This window comes from Columba livia, chromosome 1 (genome assembly GCF_036013475.1).
Source record: "Columba livia isolate bColLiv1 breed racing homer chromosome 1, bColLiv1.pat.W.v2, whole genome shotgun sequence".
NCBI classification, from domain to species: Eukaryota; Metazoa; Chordata; class Aves; order Columbiformes; family Columbidae; genus Columba; species Columba livia.
Window position 1 is genome coordinate 112,667,105 of NC_088602.1, and position 17,911 is coordinate 112,685,015.

The 17,911-nt window shown below is 39.2% G+C and overlaps 1 protein-coding gene across 6 annotated transcripts in view; it reads left to right on the top strand.

Moving 5' to 3' along the window:
* MID1 (midline 1) overlaps positions 1 to 17,911 on the top strand; it is a 253,389-nt gene that overhangs the window by 203,637 nt on the left and 31,841 nt on the right. For all 6 annotated transcript variants that reach the window (XM_065073456.1, XM_021292264.2, XM_005505988.3 and 3 more), the window contains 3 exons: positions 7,260 to 7,367; positions 10,396 to 10,544; positions 14,255 to 14,382. In XM_065073456.1, coding sequence (XP_064929528.1) covers positions 7,260 to 7,367; positions 10,396 to 10,544; positions 14,255 to 14,382 — 385 coding nt within the window. The remainder of the gene's footprint in view (positions 1 to 7,259; positions 7,368 to 10,395; positions 10,545 to 14,254; positions 14,383 to 17,911) is intronic.

A 17,911-nucleotide genomic window follows, 5' to 3' on the forward strand; every position in this document is an offset into this window, starting at 1 on the left:
TTAAACCCTTTGTCTTTGAGACATTTACCATTCTGGGAACAAAATACTCCTAAGTTCCTCCTTTTTCTACCTAACATAAGTAGAAAAACAACAGTCAGAGCAGCAAGGAGACCAAAGGCATTGGTCTTCTTGTGAGGATGTTAAACACTAGGCTCAACACCATGAATCCTGGATGAGAGTTTTAGGTCCTGAACAGTTGGTTAGAAGGGCACTGGCCTCAAGGGGGTTTTAAACTAAAAAAGGGGAGATTCAGAATAGTTATCAGGAGGACATTTTTTACAGTGAGGGTGGTGAATCACTGTCCCAGGTTGCCCAGGGAGGTGGTAGATGCCCCATCCCTGGAGACATCCCAGGCCAGGCTGGATGGGGCTCTGAGCAACCTCATCTGGTTGAAGATGTCCCTGCTCATTGCAGGGAGGTTGGACTAGATGACCTTCGAAGGTCCCTTCCAACCCAAACTATTCTATGATTCTGCTATTCACCTTCATCAAAAGACAGGCAATTCTTTGAACTTCAGTGATTATTTAATTGTTCTTGTTTTTCTACACTAAATGAAGCAAACCAAGTGGAATATTTTGCTCAACATGAAACAAAGGCTTAATGTCAGCAGGAATAACAAAATAAAAACAATAAATATGTAAATATTGTTCAATTAAAAAAATTCATTATTTAGGTTCAAAGCAAGGGCTTACATAAAGCACAAAAATTACCAAAAATAAGCGGTTAATATGACCTTTTTAGTGCATCTTAAAAAAACAAATCACTCTTAGGGCTTTGTCTGATCTTAAGCTTAATCTTATTTTAAGCCTCATTGCTGCCAAAAGTCTCTCCACCCTCCGCATTGTGTTTCTCTACCTGCTTCTCATGTGTTTGTGCAACCTGAACATCAGACAGGTGGGCTCAGACCAGCCCTTTCCCCAAGTGGCCACACCAGCTTCTGCAGATAGCAGGAAAAATGGGCAATACCTTTTTTCTTCTTGGTAATATGATCCCAGAGCAGGTTAACCCAGTTGTGAAACTGTGGTTTATCTCTCAATAAATGTCTTTTGTCCAGTGTGCTTTCCTACCCTGAGAAAGATCAGCTATAGTTCCAACATGATGCTGGATTTGTGTTTTATAAAGAGTATACTTGGTTCCTTGAAGCAAGCCTTTTCGATGGGCTTCACAGCTGTTGGCACAAGGACCTCTGGAGTAGCTCTTTATGGAAACTTTCCAGATCATCTGCGTTTAAGTTTTTTATATTTTTAATGAAATTCTTATGAAAACAACTTGTTTGTTTTCCGTTCAACTTCTGGTTTGGTTTTGTGGTTAAGTTGAAAATGTCACTAGAGAACAGCTAGGTATCTTGCTGGTTAGTTTCTCAACAATGTGCTTCAAAGCACAGTGGAACAAAAAACTTTAAAATAATATTTTATTAAGTAACATGAGTATTTCAAATTGCTAAAAATGTTTACTTTTAGTCAAGATTGAGGCAGATAGCCTTATCAGTGGTTTAGCTATCCTGGCCTAATCGATTCCTCATTCACAAAATTCCTAGGTAGCCAGAGTAAGTTGCTGTGTTGTTGCACTGACCTTTGTTTAACCTGCTCTGAGACTGCCTCTAAACACAGTTCTCTTGCTTAGAGATAGATGTGGAATGCAAACAAAAACAAAGCCTCTGGCACACTTGAAATGGGAGATGGCCATTCCTTTTTCTCTTGTGCCAATTCAGAATAGAGGAGTTGTAGATGATCCATTCAGATGGCAAGCTGATTAATATCACATATTTCTAAGGGCACAGTTTCTCATAATAGATAAAATCAGTTTTGTGCTTAGATGAGATAAAATCTGAAAAAGCTTTATTCCAAGAGTTGCTTTTGCTTTACAGAAGACTCAACTGAATAACGCGTGATATCAAAAAGTTTTAATCCATGACTCTCATTCAGCCTCACTATCCATAGAAAGAAAGGGAAGAAATATTTTAATAAACGCACATTAGTCGTTATCCTTTGTATTTCCATTAGATAATTAAATGAAACATGGATGACGTTAAAAAAAATGACTTCAAGGTATTGTAACTATGAAGAAAAGTTATTCCCTTTACAACATACAGTAATTAAAAAATAAATAGGCCTCTCTCTTTAGATTACTCTAATCCTTCAATTCTTCTGGAGACTCTAATCCTAGAAAATGTGTTCCAAACCTACATGACAATGAAGAAAGTTTTCCTAGGGTAAACAGGTACTGCCCATTATATGTCATCATTGTAGTTTTTTTTCCCTCTGTTTCTGAGTTTGGTGTAAGAAGGAATTCAGGCTCAAAATCTAGAGTGAAATATGTGGCAATTGTTTTAAAATTGTTAAGTGGAATCATTACAATTTGCTTTCCTGATGTTTTTGTTTATTTGTGAATATATAGTAATTTTATAACCATCAACTCAAACCCATTTAAAAAAAGCTGATACCTCTTCTTTACCTGTATGACCACAACTGCAAATAAATTATTTCTGAGGCATTAGGACCATTTTTAAATAGTAAAGCTGAAATTCAAATTCATACTTCACTTTCCAAAGATCAGACTCTTTCTACAACCTACTTTTTTCCATTTTGCATAACCAGTGGAGGACTAGTGAATAAACATTACTTTAGTTTTGATGAATTTATCCCAGATAGTGCAGTCTTAAAATAGCAGGCCACCTCTAATTTAGGATGTCTTATTCTGCTCATCATTTATACATTATTTGCTGAAAAGGCATATGTGCATTTCCACTTCTGGACAAAATTGCCTCACCCATAAGGAATCTCAGAGGGACAGTTTTGCTTCTGCAAGGGAAGTAAAAAATCCTTTGACTCCAGTGTATTAGTTGAGGAAGTTTTCATGAATATGAATCTAGCCCTCTGAAACTGTGTTTGCCTTTGAATTAAGCCTAGAAGTTCTTCTGCAACCTTGAACCTCTCACCATGGTTTAGTTCTGTGATTTCCCAAACATCTGCTGGGGACTTTGAAACCACCACATTTATTTTCTTATGACCTAAGCTGCAATTTAACTCGGGTCTCTGAAGATGAAAGCCAAGAAAGCCTCGGCAGAGAGCAGAACACTTTCCAAAGCAGTTCTCAGCTTGTGGAGCAGGGAACAGCTGGCCGGCTCTCCCCTTCGGGTTGGGAAGGCTTGTCATTTCCAGCTCCTTGTCAGACATCTGAGGAAGCCCCATATTTTATTTTTATTTTTCTTTTCTTTTCTTTTTTTTTTTTTTTCCTACACCCACTCCCTGAGGCAAAAGCCAGGAGTCCCCATCCATCTGTCTGGAAAACCTGGAAAGAACCCTGATATTTATTTATTTATTTATTTTTCAGTAATCTGTCTGTTTAAGATCTTCAGATATTACAGAAATTTTAATAAATTCCCCACAAAAGCAGCAGGACTATAATCAGTCCTTGGTTGCTTGTTTGTATTAGAAAATGTCATTATTTTTGCTAAATCATAACAGGCCTCCTAGTCAATTTTAAAACTGTTTTGTAGCATGGAAGAGAAGTTTATAAAAATGATACTGGTAAAACATAAAGCTTTAGGTTCAAAGTAGTTCTGGACATGGATTTTTAAGGACTTTGGTGATGCCAAAACTAAGTGTATTGATGTGAGCAAAATCTTCTACAGAAAGCTGTCCCCAAGTCCAGCATAAACTCTCAGGCAACAGATATCCCAAATTAAAGAGTCAACATGTATCTGGGATGAAGGAAGCCCAGATTTAAGTTTGTTCTCCACATAATTCAGAGCCTCCCACAACCAAAGTGAGCAATGCAGTCTCCAGACTTTTCAAATGCAGCTCTCAGTCTCTTTTAACGAACTCCTTGGAAAGAAGGCTAGTTTTTAATGTGGAAAGATGTAGAATGCAAAACCTCAAATATTTTCACCAGACCAAACTCACATACCTTGGCCGGCCCCAGCTGGAAGTTATTGTCAAGGTTGCTGTTCATCAAAGGACGCAAGCAGAAGGCAGAGACTTATTCTGGTACTTCTGTAGCACCTGTACAGCAGAGCCCTGCTCCATGCCTGTGGCTCTTTGGTCTGATATATGACTCCTCAGAAACATACAAGTAAATAATATTCAGAGGTAATCTCACAAATAGTCCCTTTAGGGCCACAGCTAATATGGTGCACTTAAAGTTAAGCATGTGCTCAATTATAAAGTTATTACTGAATCAGAGGCCTTGTAGGCTGAAAATTTGATTAAGGAGTATTTCAACTTGAGAAAAGCCCCCAGATTATTTTCTTTTTCATACAAAGCTCAGACTTATCAAATAATTTTGAAATATTCTTTTCACTTTTAATAAGCTTGTGCAAGCTATAAAGTAGGAAATGTCTTCAAATGAAGTTCATAAAAGGGTATACTTTTCAGATTTCAAAGTAAAAGAGAAGTCTGCAGTCAGTGTGTAAGAAATCCAAGGGTTTTTTTCCAAGCATTTTGTTTTTCTTAGCCTAGAGTTTTTTTAAGATTTAATTAATATGTTATTATTCAAACCAACCAGAGCATTAAATAGAACAAAGTTGACTTAACCTTCCTTAACTCTATGTTTCATGACAGTTACCCAAAGATTAATTAAATCTGCTCAACAAAATGAACTTGTGATGTAAGTGGTGAAAGAAGTAACACTTTGAGTGGAAGCTACTCAAAAATCCCGTGAAGTGTTACGGTAATTAAGTGCCAAAGTCAGCTCTGGCATGAGCAGACCTCAGTATCCACCCACAAGGAGTTGCACCCATGTGCAGTGGATGCGATCATTGCCCCTGACTGAGCCCATTCGGGATTCTCCTCTCTTTAGTGGAATTTCAACCACTGGTGAAACCGGGGTTGGAGCTGGGGAAACTTCTGCACTGGATGGTTCATTGAAAACAGCTCTGTAGAGTTTTGTGCCAAAGTGCACAATGGGCGGGTGTGATGCAGCCAGGGTGGTGGGATGATGAGAAGAGGGGGAGTAGGAGGGACAGTGTTGATTGACTTATTCTTCTAGGGTCCTTGAGTGGTCAGTGGAGAGACAATGGCATTGCCAGTGGCTTTGGGTGAGCTGCTCTGTGGTCTGTCTCTCTTCATACACCATGGCGGGAAGCCAGGCAGAGCAAACAGCTAATGTGAGGAGATAAATAGACACCTAAAACTGCATGGTGGAGGTACTTTCTACATCTTCACCTACTGCATGCAGATCTCCGCAGCAGTTTCAGTACCGCCTGACCCCTTCCAGAAACAAATATATTTTCTTTTTATTATTCTGATATCTTAATTAATAATTAAGCCTGTAAAATATGCAATCAAACTTTAATTTTATGAAGGTTCGAGAAGGATAATCCAAAACCTTAATAGAAGCAGACCTTTGTAAACAAGTCCTATCTTTGCCTGGAGGAGACAATGTATTTCACGTAAGAAAGGTTATTTGTAAAATTTACCTTGGTCCAAATTTAGATATATAAACATTTGCTTAATCTTAATGAGCTCCACAATGTGCTTACAGGTAAAAGCGTGTTTAAACACATTATTGGAAGAAAAAAAAAGAAGGTTGAGGCAGATCAAGGGGCTCATCAGACTGAAAAATAACCAAGAAATATATTTACTTGACACCTGCAACTGTTCCCTGTTGCTGTTCACCACCACCTCTTACTAGAGAATGGAAAGGGTGACGTGGCTCTAGAAGCACTCAGACGGGCTGAAGGCTGCTTTACCCTCTTAGCAAAGTATATATAGAAACACAGCTCTGAAATCACTCCGTAAAATTTTTCTTCATATATGATTAGAACTTTTTTCTCTGACTCTTTTTGCATACATGTGAGTTATACATACTACTACTGGTGGGGAAGTACCTTTTTATTGTCATACAGAATGTTGACTTCTTACTGAAAAAATCAGTCTCCCCCAGAAACAAAACATTTTGAGGTGAGAAACAAAACTTTTCTAGGTCAAGTTTTCTTATTTTTTCACAAAAGTCAATGTTTTCCATAAAAAGATAATATTCTTTGTGAGGTTATTTTGCATTAAATACAGTTTCACTGGCTTATATATTTATACTGTAGAAAACTATATGAACACAGCTATTTTTTCTACCTGATTCATTGCTGAGCCAAAGTGGTAATAGTACAGACAACCAATACACATAACTTGGCAATGTCACTTGGATCTTCAGTATTTCTAATCTTTCAAGAACCACTAAATGGAGACTAAAAATAATAATATTTTCAATTGTTAAATTCAGCAAATCAAACATTAGGAATCACTATGAAAGTAACCAAAATGAAGTAGAGAACATATTGTTCCACTGTATGACTCCATAGTTTGTTTGCACCTTGAGTACTTAGTACAGTTCTGTTCACCGTATCAAAACAGAGATGACAGACCTTGCAAAGTTTCAGAGAAAAAAACAAGGATGACTGAAGGTATGGTATGCCTTTAATGCAAGGAAAACCTGAATCACTTGAGACTCTTCAGTGTAGAAAAGAAGTCCTGCTAGAGGACAAAACAGTGATCTGTAAAAGCACAAACAGCACCAGGACTGTGGGTAGGTATCAGTTGATCACTGCCCTTTCCAGTAAAAGAACTTAGGATCATTAAATTGAGCTGGAAGGAGGCAGATTCAAATCCCCCTAAAAGGAAGTAGCTGTTCATTGGCCTGTCAGTTAAACTGTGGTGGTCATTGCTGTGGGATGGTGGGGATACTTGAAGTTCACAGAGATTGAAAGAAAGTCTAAATAAATCCACAGAAGATAAGTCTTTTGAGGACTAGTGGTGATGTAGAAATTGTGTCTGGTTCAAGAAGACTCTGAGCTGCAAATGGTTGGAGGATAAGAAAATATTAATGTGAACCATCATAGATGTTGGGACTTTTTCCTAAGATGCTTTTCTAGCAAATGCTGGCACTGGCAGCAGTGAGAAACAAGATACTACGGTGGATGGACTGTATGACCCAGTACTTGTGCTCTTATGTGCATCACTATTCACTGTAGTCCTGTATACAGCTTGAAACTGTGATGTGTTAAGCACCTCCTGAAGAGCATTCACTTCTCACTGATGTCCACTTTAACTGACATCAATCAGTACTCACAGGACCAGGCTTTTCTCATTTGAGTTAGAAAAGTATTTCATAAAATCCAAGACATGGAAAACAAAATAACACATAGATTAAATACAGAAGGGAGCAAAAATGCCAGACTAAACATTTTAGAAATTCTGCTTTGTAAACTAGAGAAAAGAAAACATCAAAAAAGGTTTTGCTAATCGTAATGGTTTGCTTTGTAGGTAAATGCATCCCGCCAAGAAACCAAGCTGATGGAAGAATGTGACCAGCTCATTGAAATAATCCAGCAAAGACGACAAATAATTGGAACAAAAATCAAAGAAGGAAAGGTAAAAGCTTTTCTTCTTTAGATCACAAGTAGGCCAACACCGCTTCCTCCTGCTTATGACTTTTTGACCTCAGGTACTATTAATACAAATTTGTAAAAGTCCTTATGTGGTCCTGTAGCCCTGGGCCACTGCTATTTTCATGTAAAGAGGAATGAAATGTATCAGTATTAATATGCTAGACCTCAACATTTTCTTTGGCATTTCTCTCACTATTTGTAATTGTGATTGTGATTTTTAAGAACAAACACAGAAATTATGTCACCATCAGTTAGTGATAAGAAAATTATGACTAATTAATGATTCCTTCAGTCATTTATGTGCCTGAGGGTATTTGCCCCAAAGTTTTCACTTTCACAAAATATCACAACATTTGGTATCATGGCTGGCAATTATCTACATAAATATTTGATACTTTAATTACTTATTAAAGTGCTACCTACCACATAAAGAATTTGTTTCAATTGTTGTTCTTGAGAACAGGAAGTCTAACTTATTTACAAAACAATATTCAAAAGCATGCAGGAAATTAAACGAGGTGTGCATTTCTAATTACTGAGGCATAATGATTATTAGCAACAAACATATTCAGCAGGAAAAGTCTCTGATATTCAAGTTTCAATGCATTTTGCTAGGTACCTGTTAACTCAGAAACACATTAGAGTTGAATTAACGTTCTTATTTTCTAGGTACATGATGTTTACTCTTTAACATCTCAACTAAGTCAGTCAAATATAAACTCTTCTTGTGTGGGAAAAGCTCAGGAAAGGAAAAAAGTCAAGAGCAGGTTAAATGGTTCATGCAGCTGTCAAGATATTCCAATTAACTTGAAATAAAAAGCCTGTAGGCAAGGGCTGATTTAAACATGTTTGAAAACACAGATCCCGTAGATTTTGTGACATAACCTGAATGCCCTCATGCTATTTACAAAATATGATTCCCTTCAAAACAGAAAAGATGGCCTTCTGTATTACTGTTTCAATTCTGTTTCTCTGTGCAGTGAGACCAGCTGTGCTTCCAATCAAGCAGAAAACTTTCCATTCATTTGGGTTTGTGCTATATACATGAGTTGTTTTTAAAAAATCTGTTGCTTGCAAACATATATTCTAATGTCCATTAAAGTGTGGAAGATTTATAATACAATTTACTCCAAATTTATTTGAATATTTGAATCTATCCCCATTCTTTGTTCAACTTTGTTAACCAAAAGTAATACCAATGGAGGTCCAGTAAAGATCTGGAATGCTTTGCTCCAAAAGTTGTATATGTTGAAAAATTTTAGGGATTCAAGAGACCCATGAGGAAACCTACAGGAAATTCTGCCCAATGGACCTTCTTTTAAGAGGGCCTGTGGCTAAGTGTCTTTCTGGAAGGTAGAGCATGACAAATTTGTATATAGGACTGTGGTTATAGCTACAGAGCTGGAAACACGGAGTAATAAAGCTCTAGCTATGACTGCAAGGCTGCAGATTCACAGACACAAGTCTGACAATGTGCTTAAATATCAAATACATAAGATAATTATAGGGCAGCTGTTGTTCCTGCCGTTGTGGGGAGTGGGAGAGATGAAACCTTTCCTTTAAAAGTTCATCATCAGTTGTCTTTTTGAAGAAGATATAAAAAAGAATCAAGCAATTGAAAAACCTAGTTCATATGTAGATGTAACAAATAATGACATGCCTTATGATTGTCAAAAGCTCACAAGGTAACAAATAGTTCAGTTCATTGTTTGTTTAGTTAATTAATAAGTAAATAAAAAGAATAGCTACATAATACCACAATTCATATTTCCCCAGTTAGTCTGGTGTAGACTAAATTGTAATCTCTACAAATGAAAACATTATGGCACTAGTTCATCCTAGAAGCTGATCAGATCATTCATTAACAAAATCTTTGTGCTTTCCTAGCATTTTTCTCCCTTTATTTTTTCTGTCTTTAGAAGAAACGCCAATATGGCAGGACTGTAGTCATTTGGCCAGTATTTTCTTTTTGAAAGTTTTACAAAATATTTATTTTCTTACTGATTTCTAATGTTGGGTAGGTGCACTAAGATACCCTTAGATCTACTTAGGATGCAATTATATCTGAAATTCAACTCAGCACCTTCATAGCTTGTGCTCTAATTGCTGAGATCAGGAATGTTATCTTGATTATTAATATTTCTGCCAGTCCACTTAGTTGTTAGTTTCCTCATTTTGAATGTAACTGGGTCTTAATGCCTTTTTGAGCTCCAGAATTATTTCATTTCCTTCCTGTTTCTTACTCCTGTTCAAACTATGATCCTGATGTGATAACACTGGGAAGGACTGCCAGACCTTTCAGGAACTAGAAGTTTTGTTAGCCAACATTGTCTTTAAATGGAGGATTGACTGTGCCCCTCCCTAACCTTTCAGCTAATGATTGCAGTCACATCTACTGTGTTTTTCTCCAGCACATACATTTGCAGTAATAATCATCATCTCTCCAGAATTACTGTGCTTTTGTCCTGTTAAAAATATTCAACAAGAAAACACCCTGTTTGCCTAAAAGCACGTAATAAAGAGGGCAGGCATGTATTGCTAGTAGAATTGAACAGCCTTTTTCTGTCAGATTTTATTTTCAGATTATTTCTTGTGAAACTCACCTCAGTAATAGGAAAAAAGTAGTTAATCTGTGAGCTGCCTTTGACACAGATCTCATGACTTCAGGGAAACTGCTATCTAAATAGCCCTTAGTTATCATGTAAGCAGAAAGTACCAGGAAATGGCGTTTCTTCTGTTGCAAAATAGGCCAGCTGTGCTTGTTTTGGCTCTCCCCTGTTGTTTTCCATGTGGAAAATATTGAGGCAGAAAGTGTCTGTGTCTGTCCCCTTATTAAAAATGTTATGTGGTTCAATGGGGCTTACCATCAAGCTAGTGTGAAAAAAGCTCTTGTCAGTGAATACATTCATCTTAAATCCCCCTTTTCATTCTAGTTTTATCCTCAGAAGTGCGAAAGCAATCATGATTTGTGACCTTAGAGATGTGACTGCTTTCTTATGTTTCCACTCAAGGTGGTGAGGTTGAGAAAACTGGCTCAGCAGATTGCGAACTGCAAACAGTGCATCGAACGCTCAACATCCCTCATCTCTCAGGCCGAACAGTCGCTAAAGGAGAACGATCACGCTCGCTTCCTGCAAACTGCTAAAAATATCACTGAAAGGTAAAGAAGACGTTCCTCTTGCAAAACCTCAACTTAAGGCAAATGGGTTGTTGAAGTGGCCAAATTGTCTTGTCCCGCAACAGATGTGGTCAAATGGAGGGGAGTATTAATTGACACATTATGCCAAAACACTTCGTGTTGTACCAGAGTGGGAAGGACTTCACTGTGATGCTAAACTAAAACATCCCTTTGAAAAGAGGAGCAGTTGAAAAAAGGATGTGAAGTAACAGTTAGAACAGTAATAGCATGTACACATGAAGGAGGCAGCACAGATGCCAGACAGCTATCTGGTGCTAAACACACCCAAATACAGGTTTCTGGAAGCTGAAATTCCTATTCTATGAAAAATTCTGAGACTGGGAAAGAAATCAGGCAATGATTACATTCCTTAGAAGAAATTTGGAATTATCTTAATGGATTCGTATTCTTCACAAGATAGCAAGTGACAAGGTAATAAAATGTGTAAATTTGGGAACCGGCAACATGCATCTCTAAGGTAGCCCACTCGAAGAGTTGGAGATTCAAACTCTTGGGTGTCCGGAAGGTGTGGCAGCTGCTGTGTTGGGTCCCTGGGCACAGGGATTTGCTGCTGCTTCTAGGATCCTACGTTCTTTTCAGTGTGCCACATATACCAAGGGCCCAAAGACAAGGGAGCAAGACAGGAAAACTGTGCTGTCAGAAAATTTGGTTTGGTTTTCAGTGCAACACTGTGCAACACTGTGAATGCTGAAATATTACCACTGAATTTTAGCAGTATTTTCTGATATGAGAAAAATTTCTGTTGGACTTATCAGCTTTTTAGGCATCAGTCAAATAAACAATAAAAGCAGAATGTATCTCGACAATGAAGAACAACACTATAAAAACTATGCTTATTCATTCAGCTGCTTTTTTATCTCTGGGTTCACATTATATCTTCATATTGTCCAGCCAATTTTCACCTAATCCAAAACAAGAAATTATTATTTATGCTGTTACTATTTTCCTTTAATTTTATCACTTATTCTGGAGTGCTGCATGCAGATTCTCCAAATATCAGGCTTCACCAAAGCTATTTAATCGATTTATAAATAAGCCAGCAACATCAGCTTGCTCATTACAGGTTCAGAGAATTGAAAATCTCTTGAGAAAAGCAAGGCAAAGGAAGGGAAGACAAGAAAAGGCAATGTATTACATTTTCTCTGTCAGACTTGGACCGTGGTTTGGGCTTCATCACCAAGCTATGTCATGGCACAGGTTTTTCCCAGCTGAAGTTGATAGTAAAGCTGCCACGAGTATCATGAATAAAAATCTGAAGTTGAGGATCTGGCCTTGTTTTCAGTATTCAGTGGAACAAGCAGTAGGACAGAAACCTGTGAAGATATAAAGTTTTTTAACTGACTACCAGACAATGTTCAGGGAACGTCCATTTTTAATTTGTAAACATGAACAGTTACATCATAAATGTAGTCATGGGAGAGACATTTGGAGAGTAGAAATGAGACCAGCTGACATATGTGCCCAATCAAATCTAATTCTTGGATATCATAGATTGATATCTGTAATGAGATTGCTGTCTGTAATGGGATAGCTGTGAACGTTCTGAAAACCAGAGAATCATTTCAAGCAGAGAATAAAACTGAGAGGAAAAGAACACCAAGTGCTTGCAGACAAATTGCAAGTGGAAAAAGAGACTAAATCTGATTAATAAATTATTCCCCACAAGTAACTCTCTTAGTTCTCATGTGGTAAGCAATATTTTATTTGCTTCTAGACTGCTCTTGTAACAGCCTCACCAGGGCTCTGAAGTCCAGCAGCTAAAACAGTCTCCTGAAATTATGCTCATTGCATTTCTTCATGCCCATATTTCAAAGTAATTGCAATATAATATTCTCTGTTGTAAGCACAACAGGTAACTATGTAAAGCAAAGACATTATACACACTCCAGTGATGTAGGTCATGCATTATTTACAGTGGGTGAAACGCATTTATCCTAGAAAAACCCTTTCCAGTCAAGTACAGTGTCAGATAGAGCAGGCAGAAATTCAGTTTTCTGAACCTAATATGGTGACATGGTGTCTGAAACTGCAAACTGTTGAGCTCACTGAAAACTGACTTTAACAAATTTACTCACAGTGCACTCTTTGCATAGCCCCGAACAACAGTCCTGGTGAAATGGTGCTTTATGGAGGTATTCAAAGAAGCTCTTAACCTTAGAAACCTGTTTGCTGGTTTATTAGCAAGGCTTTCGTTAATTTTGTAGAGCAATGTATCACCCATGAATTTTCCCTAACGCAGGCACTTACAAGAAATGCATATATATTTTTTTCCTACTAGATGTAAACATACCATAGTGCAACTGGAGATGAACTACTGGGTGGGTGGTGTGAGGCAGAAAAAAAAGAAAGAAGTGAAAGAGCTCAGAGAAATTACCCTCTAAATTAATGGGGCAAAAGCACTTCAATTATCCTCTCTAAATAAATAAATAAATTAATTAAAATCCGTACTAGGATCTATTTTAAACTAAGTTCTACTGCAGTTGCAAGAAAAACAGTGCTGAAAACCGTATAAGCATTACAGAGTAGGAATCTCCCTCAGCTCAGTTTTTGAAAACTGTATTGAAGACAATGAGATGTGCAGCTCAGGTTTTGACTTTCCTAACTGTCTTTCCTTAAAATACTACAGAAGAAATTTATGAAAACATAGTAAGCATTTGCCCTGGAGCTACTTGAGTCGTGTCTATAGGGACATATTCTAATTTGGAAAACTGTTAATTGAGGTAATCAAAATATTTTGATCTGACATGTGACATGAATGACAGATAACTGACATACATTGTATGCGTGGTTGTGTGTTTACCTCCAAACTGAAACAATTAACAAATTTCTGTTGTATAGCATAATGTTGAAAAATCTCTTTGCTTAAACAGACCTAACTTTCTGCAAACATATCTGGTATGCAGCTCACTAGTAACATGTATTTTGATATAGCAGGCTGAAGGATCTGAAAACTCCATCTGATGGCAGTTTTCTTGCAAAAGCTCATCTCTATATTAGTACAGCTAGACAGACAAAAAGTGGATGTAGCTCCTAAAATGAGGTAGGCAAGGAAACTGTTCTGTTTTGGAGGAAATGTAAGTATGCACACATGCTTTGCAGGGAAAAACCTTTCAAAATCAACTGTGCTGACATCTATTTGTTTTATCTCCCTGCTGTGCTTTTTGAAGTTAACATCAGCGTGCTGTGCTGAACAGCTGAGGAGGTGTGGGGATCTGCACCAAGCCCTTGGGACAGCAATGCCAAGGAATGCCTACAGCAAGAAGCTGCTTGGGAAAACAAGGGTTAGGAGAGATGCAGCATCTGTCAGGATTGCTTAAAACGCAGATAAAAATGATGCTATTGCTACTTTGGTTTGGTGGGTGGCTGGAAAGAAGAATTCAAAGTATATAATTGCTTAACCAATATTTTGTTGAAAACTTATCTGTTGTTGCATGTTAAGCAAAAGCTAAGTAAAAGAGGTTTTCTGCTGAAGACTTTACTCCCCAAAATAAAAGTGGTAGGAGAAACTCGTAACTTAAAACATAGAAATATTATACATGCAATAGTTTTCGTCACGCTTTTGGAGAAGTGGTAACAATCATGATGACCAAGTCCTACCTTGGTGTCAAAGTTATTGTGTCTTGGGTGCTAAATGTCTTGGATGCTAAAAGACTTTTTTCTTTTCATTAAAGGGTTTCCATGGCAACTGCATCCTCCCAGGTTCTAATTCCTGAGATTAATCTCAACGATACTTTTGATACTTTCGCACTGGATTTTACCAGGGAGAAGAAATTATTGGAATGCCTTGATTACCTTACAGGTAATTTTTTTTTCTCAAGGTGCTACTATTGTATGGTCCTCATAGAATAGTAGTGACAGGGCTTTCTTCATTCCCCTCTGTGGTCAGTTAACCTTGGCTGGTGCCCACAAAGTCACTCTCTCACCCCACTTCCTCAGCAAGGCAGGAGGAGAAAATAAGATGAAGAGCGCATGTGTTGAGATAAGGACAGGGAGATCACTCAGCAATTACTGTCACATGCAAAACAGACTCTGTTTGGGGAAGATTAATGTTATTTATTGCTAATTAATTGTAAGAGTAGAATAGTCAGAAATAAAAATGTAACAAAAACGTGTTTCCCCCCACCTCTCATCTTCCTGGGCTCAGCTTCACTCCCAACACTTCTACCTCCTCCCCCTGAGCAGTGCAAGGAACAGGGAATGGGGGTCACAGTCAGTTTATCACGGATTGTCTCTGCCACTTTTTCCTCCTCACACCCCTACCCTGCTCCAGCATGGAGTCCCTCCCACAGGATGCTGTTCTTCATGAACTGCTCCAGTGTGGGTCATTGCTACAGGCTGCAGTTCTCCAAGAACTGCTTCAGCATGCATGCTTTCCCTGGGGTGCAGTCCTTTGGTAATGGACTGCTCCAGTGTGACTTCCCCATGGGCCACGGTTCCTGCCAGGAAACCTGCTCCTGCATGGGCTCCTCTCCATGGGCTGCAGTTTCCTTCAGGGCACATCCATCTGCTCCACTGTGGGGGTCCTTCATGGGCTGCAGGTGAAGATCTGCTCCACCGCGGTCCTTCATGGTCTGCAGGGGAACAGCCAGCCTAACCACGGTCTGTACCACAGGCTGCAGGGGAATCTCTGCTCCAGCAACTGGAGCACCTTCTGCCCCTCCTTCACTGACCTTGGTGTCTGCGGGGCTGTTTCTCTCACATTTTCTTGCTTCCCTCTCCTAGCTGCTGTGCAGTGTATTTTACCTTTTCTTAAACATGTTATCAGAGAGGTACTACCAGCATTGCTGATGGGCTCAGCTTTGAGCAGCAGTGGGTCTGTCTTAGACCTGCTGTGTCTGACAATGTAGTCAATTCCTGGTCTTTCTTCACAGAATTCACCCCTACAGCCCCTCAAACTACCACAACCTTGCCATAAACTGAATACACTCTCCATCTTAATCTCAAATATATTACTATCAGCAGCCCTAGAATGCCCTAGGAAGCATTAGGTACTGCAGAGCACAACTGGGATATATTTCCTACCTCCTTTCCTTCCACCCCAGCAGGGTGTGGGCAAGCAGGAGTGAATGAAATGAAAGCCAAGTGAAATGAAAGAACAGCCAGAGCTCAGCCTGGAACGGCTTGAGAAGGGAAAGCAGGGAGCAAATCTGGTTTTCCAGGGGGTGTATGCTCCACATGTTTTGCTCTCCCTTGGGGCTGCCTCCTCCCTGTGGCAAATTTCAGCCTGGCAGATTTCCCCTGAGCAACCAGAAGCTGTTCAAGCAATCAGCATCAAGGGCTCATCAGTGAAAGATAAAATTTCTCATGCCGGTGATACTGTGTATTTCCTCCATGACAGAATAGGAGGACCTTGCTGTGTCTGGAACTAGAGAGCTGGCAGTGTACCGGGGTGTGGGGTGGGTTCTCCATGAGCTCCAGCTTGCTTAACTGAGAGCTTTGGCCTTAAGAAGCCTGCCAGATTAGACCCTTTCTATAGGCCTGAGTAATGTGCGATCTCAGAGTATAATACTGACTCACAAAGAGAAACAAATTACTGTAATTTAGGATGTTTTGACTTCAATGCCAGAATTAGAACAATTCATTCCAGTTCAATTGAAAACAGAAGAGACACAGGGTAGGTTTTCATTTTGCAGGGTCTTTAAGCATCTGCTGCTAGCAGTGAGAATTTGCAATGGAAGTTACAAAGCACTGTTAGAAAACCACTTGAAAATGCTTCCTGTGGCCATTCTCTTAGCCCGGTTTGCAGGAGATATACCCGTGTTATTTCAGAAGAGTGTGAGAGCATGGAGTCTCCTTGCTGCCAGCCACTGGATCTTTTCCAGGCAGAGGGCTGGCTTCTGGCTTTTCTGCAGGGAAATAAGTGAACAGTTTAATACTGGGAAGAGCAAGGTGGCCTGCATGCACAGGGCAGCACCACCCTTGCCTCGTGGAGCTGTGGGGTTCTTGCCATAACTGAAAGAGAGAATTTATCTGAAAGAAGTTTCTTTATCACAGTGTAACCTGTGAATATAATCAGTGTTTAACATATACTCAAGCAAACGATACATAATAATAATGTGGTGAGAGTTATTTGATCTTTTTATACAGCACCCATGAAATGTTTTGGTGTCTGCCTTTCCCCTCTCTCCCATTCTCCCCAAAGTCTGCTGGAATTTTCCCACCATGTTGAGTACTCACCCCAAAATTATAAAAAGCTAAGGAAATGAAAGGAAGAACTAAGAAAAATCCAAACTCATTTGCCCTAACATCCAGTTCTGGACCCTTCAGTTCAAGAAGGGCAGGGAACTGCTGGAGAGGGTCCAGCGTAGGGCAACAAAGATGATTAAGGGAGTGGAGCATCTCCCTTATGAGGAAAGGCTGAGGAAGCTGGGTCTCTTTAGTTTGGAGAAGAGGAGACTGAGGGGTGACCTTATTAATGTTTATAAATATATAAAGGGTGAGTGCCACGAGAATGGAGCCAGGCTCTTCTCGGTGGCAAACAATGATAGGACAAGGGGTAATGGGATCAAGCTGGAACACAAGAGGTTCCACTTAAATTTGAGAAGAAACTTCTTCTCAGTGAGGGTGACAGAGCACTGGAACAGGCTGCCCAGGGAGGTTGTGGAGTCTCCTTCTCTGGAGACATTCAAAACCCGCCTGGACATGTTCCTGTGCGACCTCATCTAAGTGTTCCTGCTCCAGCAGGGGAATTGGACTAGATGATCTTTTGAGGTCCCTTCCAATCCCAAACATACTGTGATACTGTGAATCTACCTGTAAAACAATCAGCCTCAGCTTCCTTTATAGTCGCAAAAGAGGAAAAAACACCTCATTTTAAGGCACGTAGATCAGGTCAGTTGACTCCATTCTGGAGGTGCCTATTTCTCCTAATTGGCTCCAAACAGAGGCTGGAGAGATTCATTCAGATATAAGTAATTGTGGTTTTAATCTTTGAAGTTATATGAGGTGAATTCCATCTAGCAGTCTGTTCCCACATCACTCAGGCCTTCTCCGCTTTGTATAGCATACGTCAACATTACCAGCCTAATTGCTGTACACTGAAGAAAATGAAGGTTATATCTGTAACAAAATGAAGGGTGCTCTTGCTACAAAGATCCTTTCCATGGTGTGTCATTCTGGCAGTGTTATTTACACAGCTCCTTCTCTGCCTTCTTCCTACCTCATCCACAGTCCTGAAAAATTGCTCACAATGCAGTCTAAGGAAACTTGCAAATGTGTCAAATAATTCAGCCTTTTTTCCTAATCTACCATTTTTATCCTTGCCCTTGATGTCCTGTAAAGAACAGTTTTAGCTGGCTCTGTGTTTGTACTATTTTTCTTCACATTAA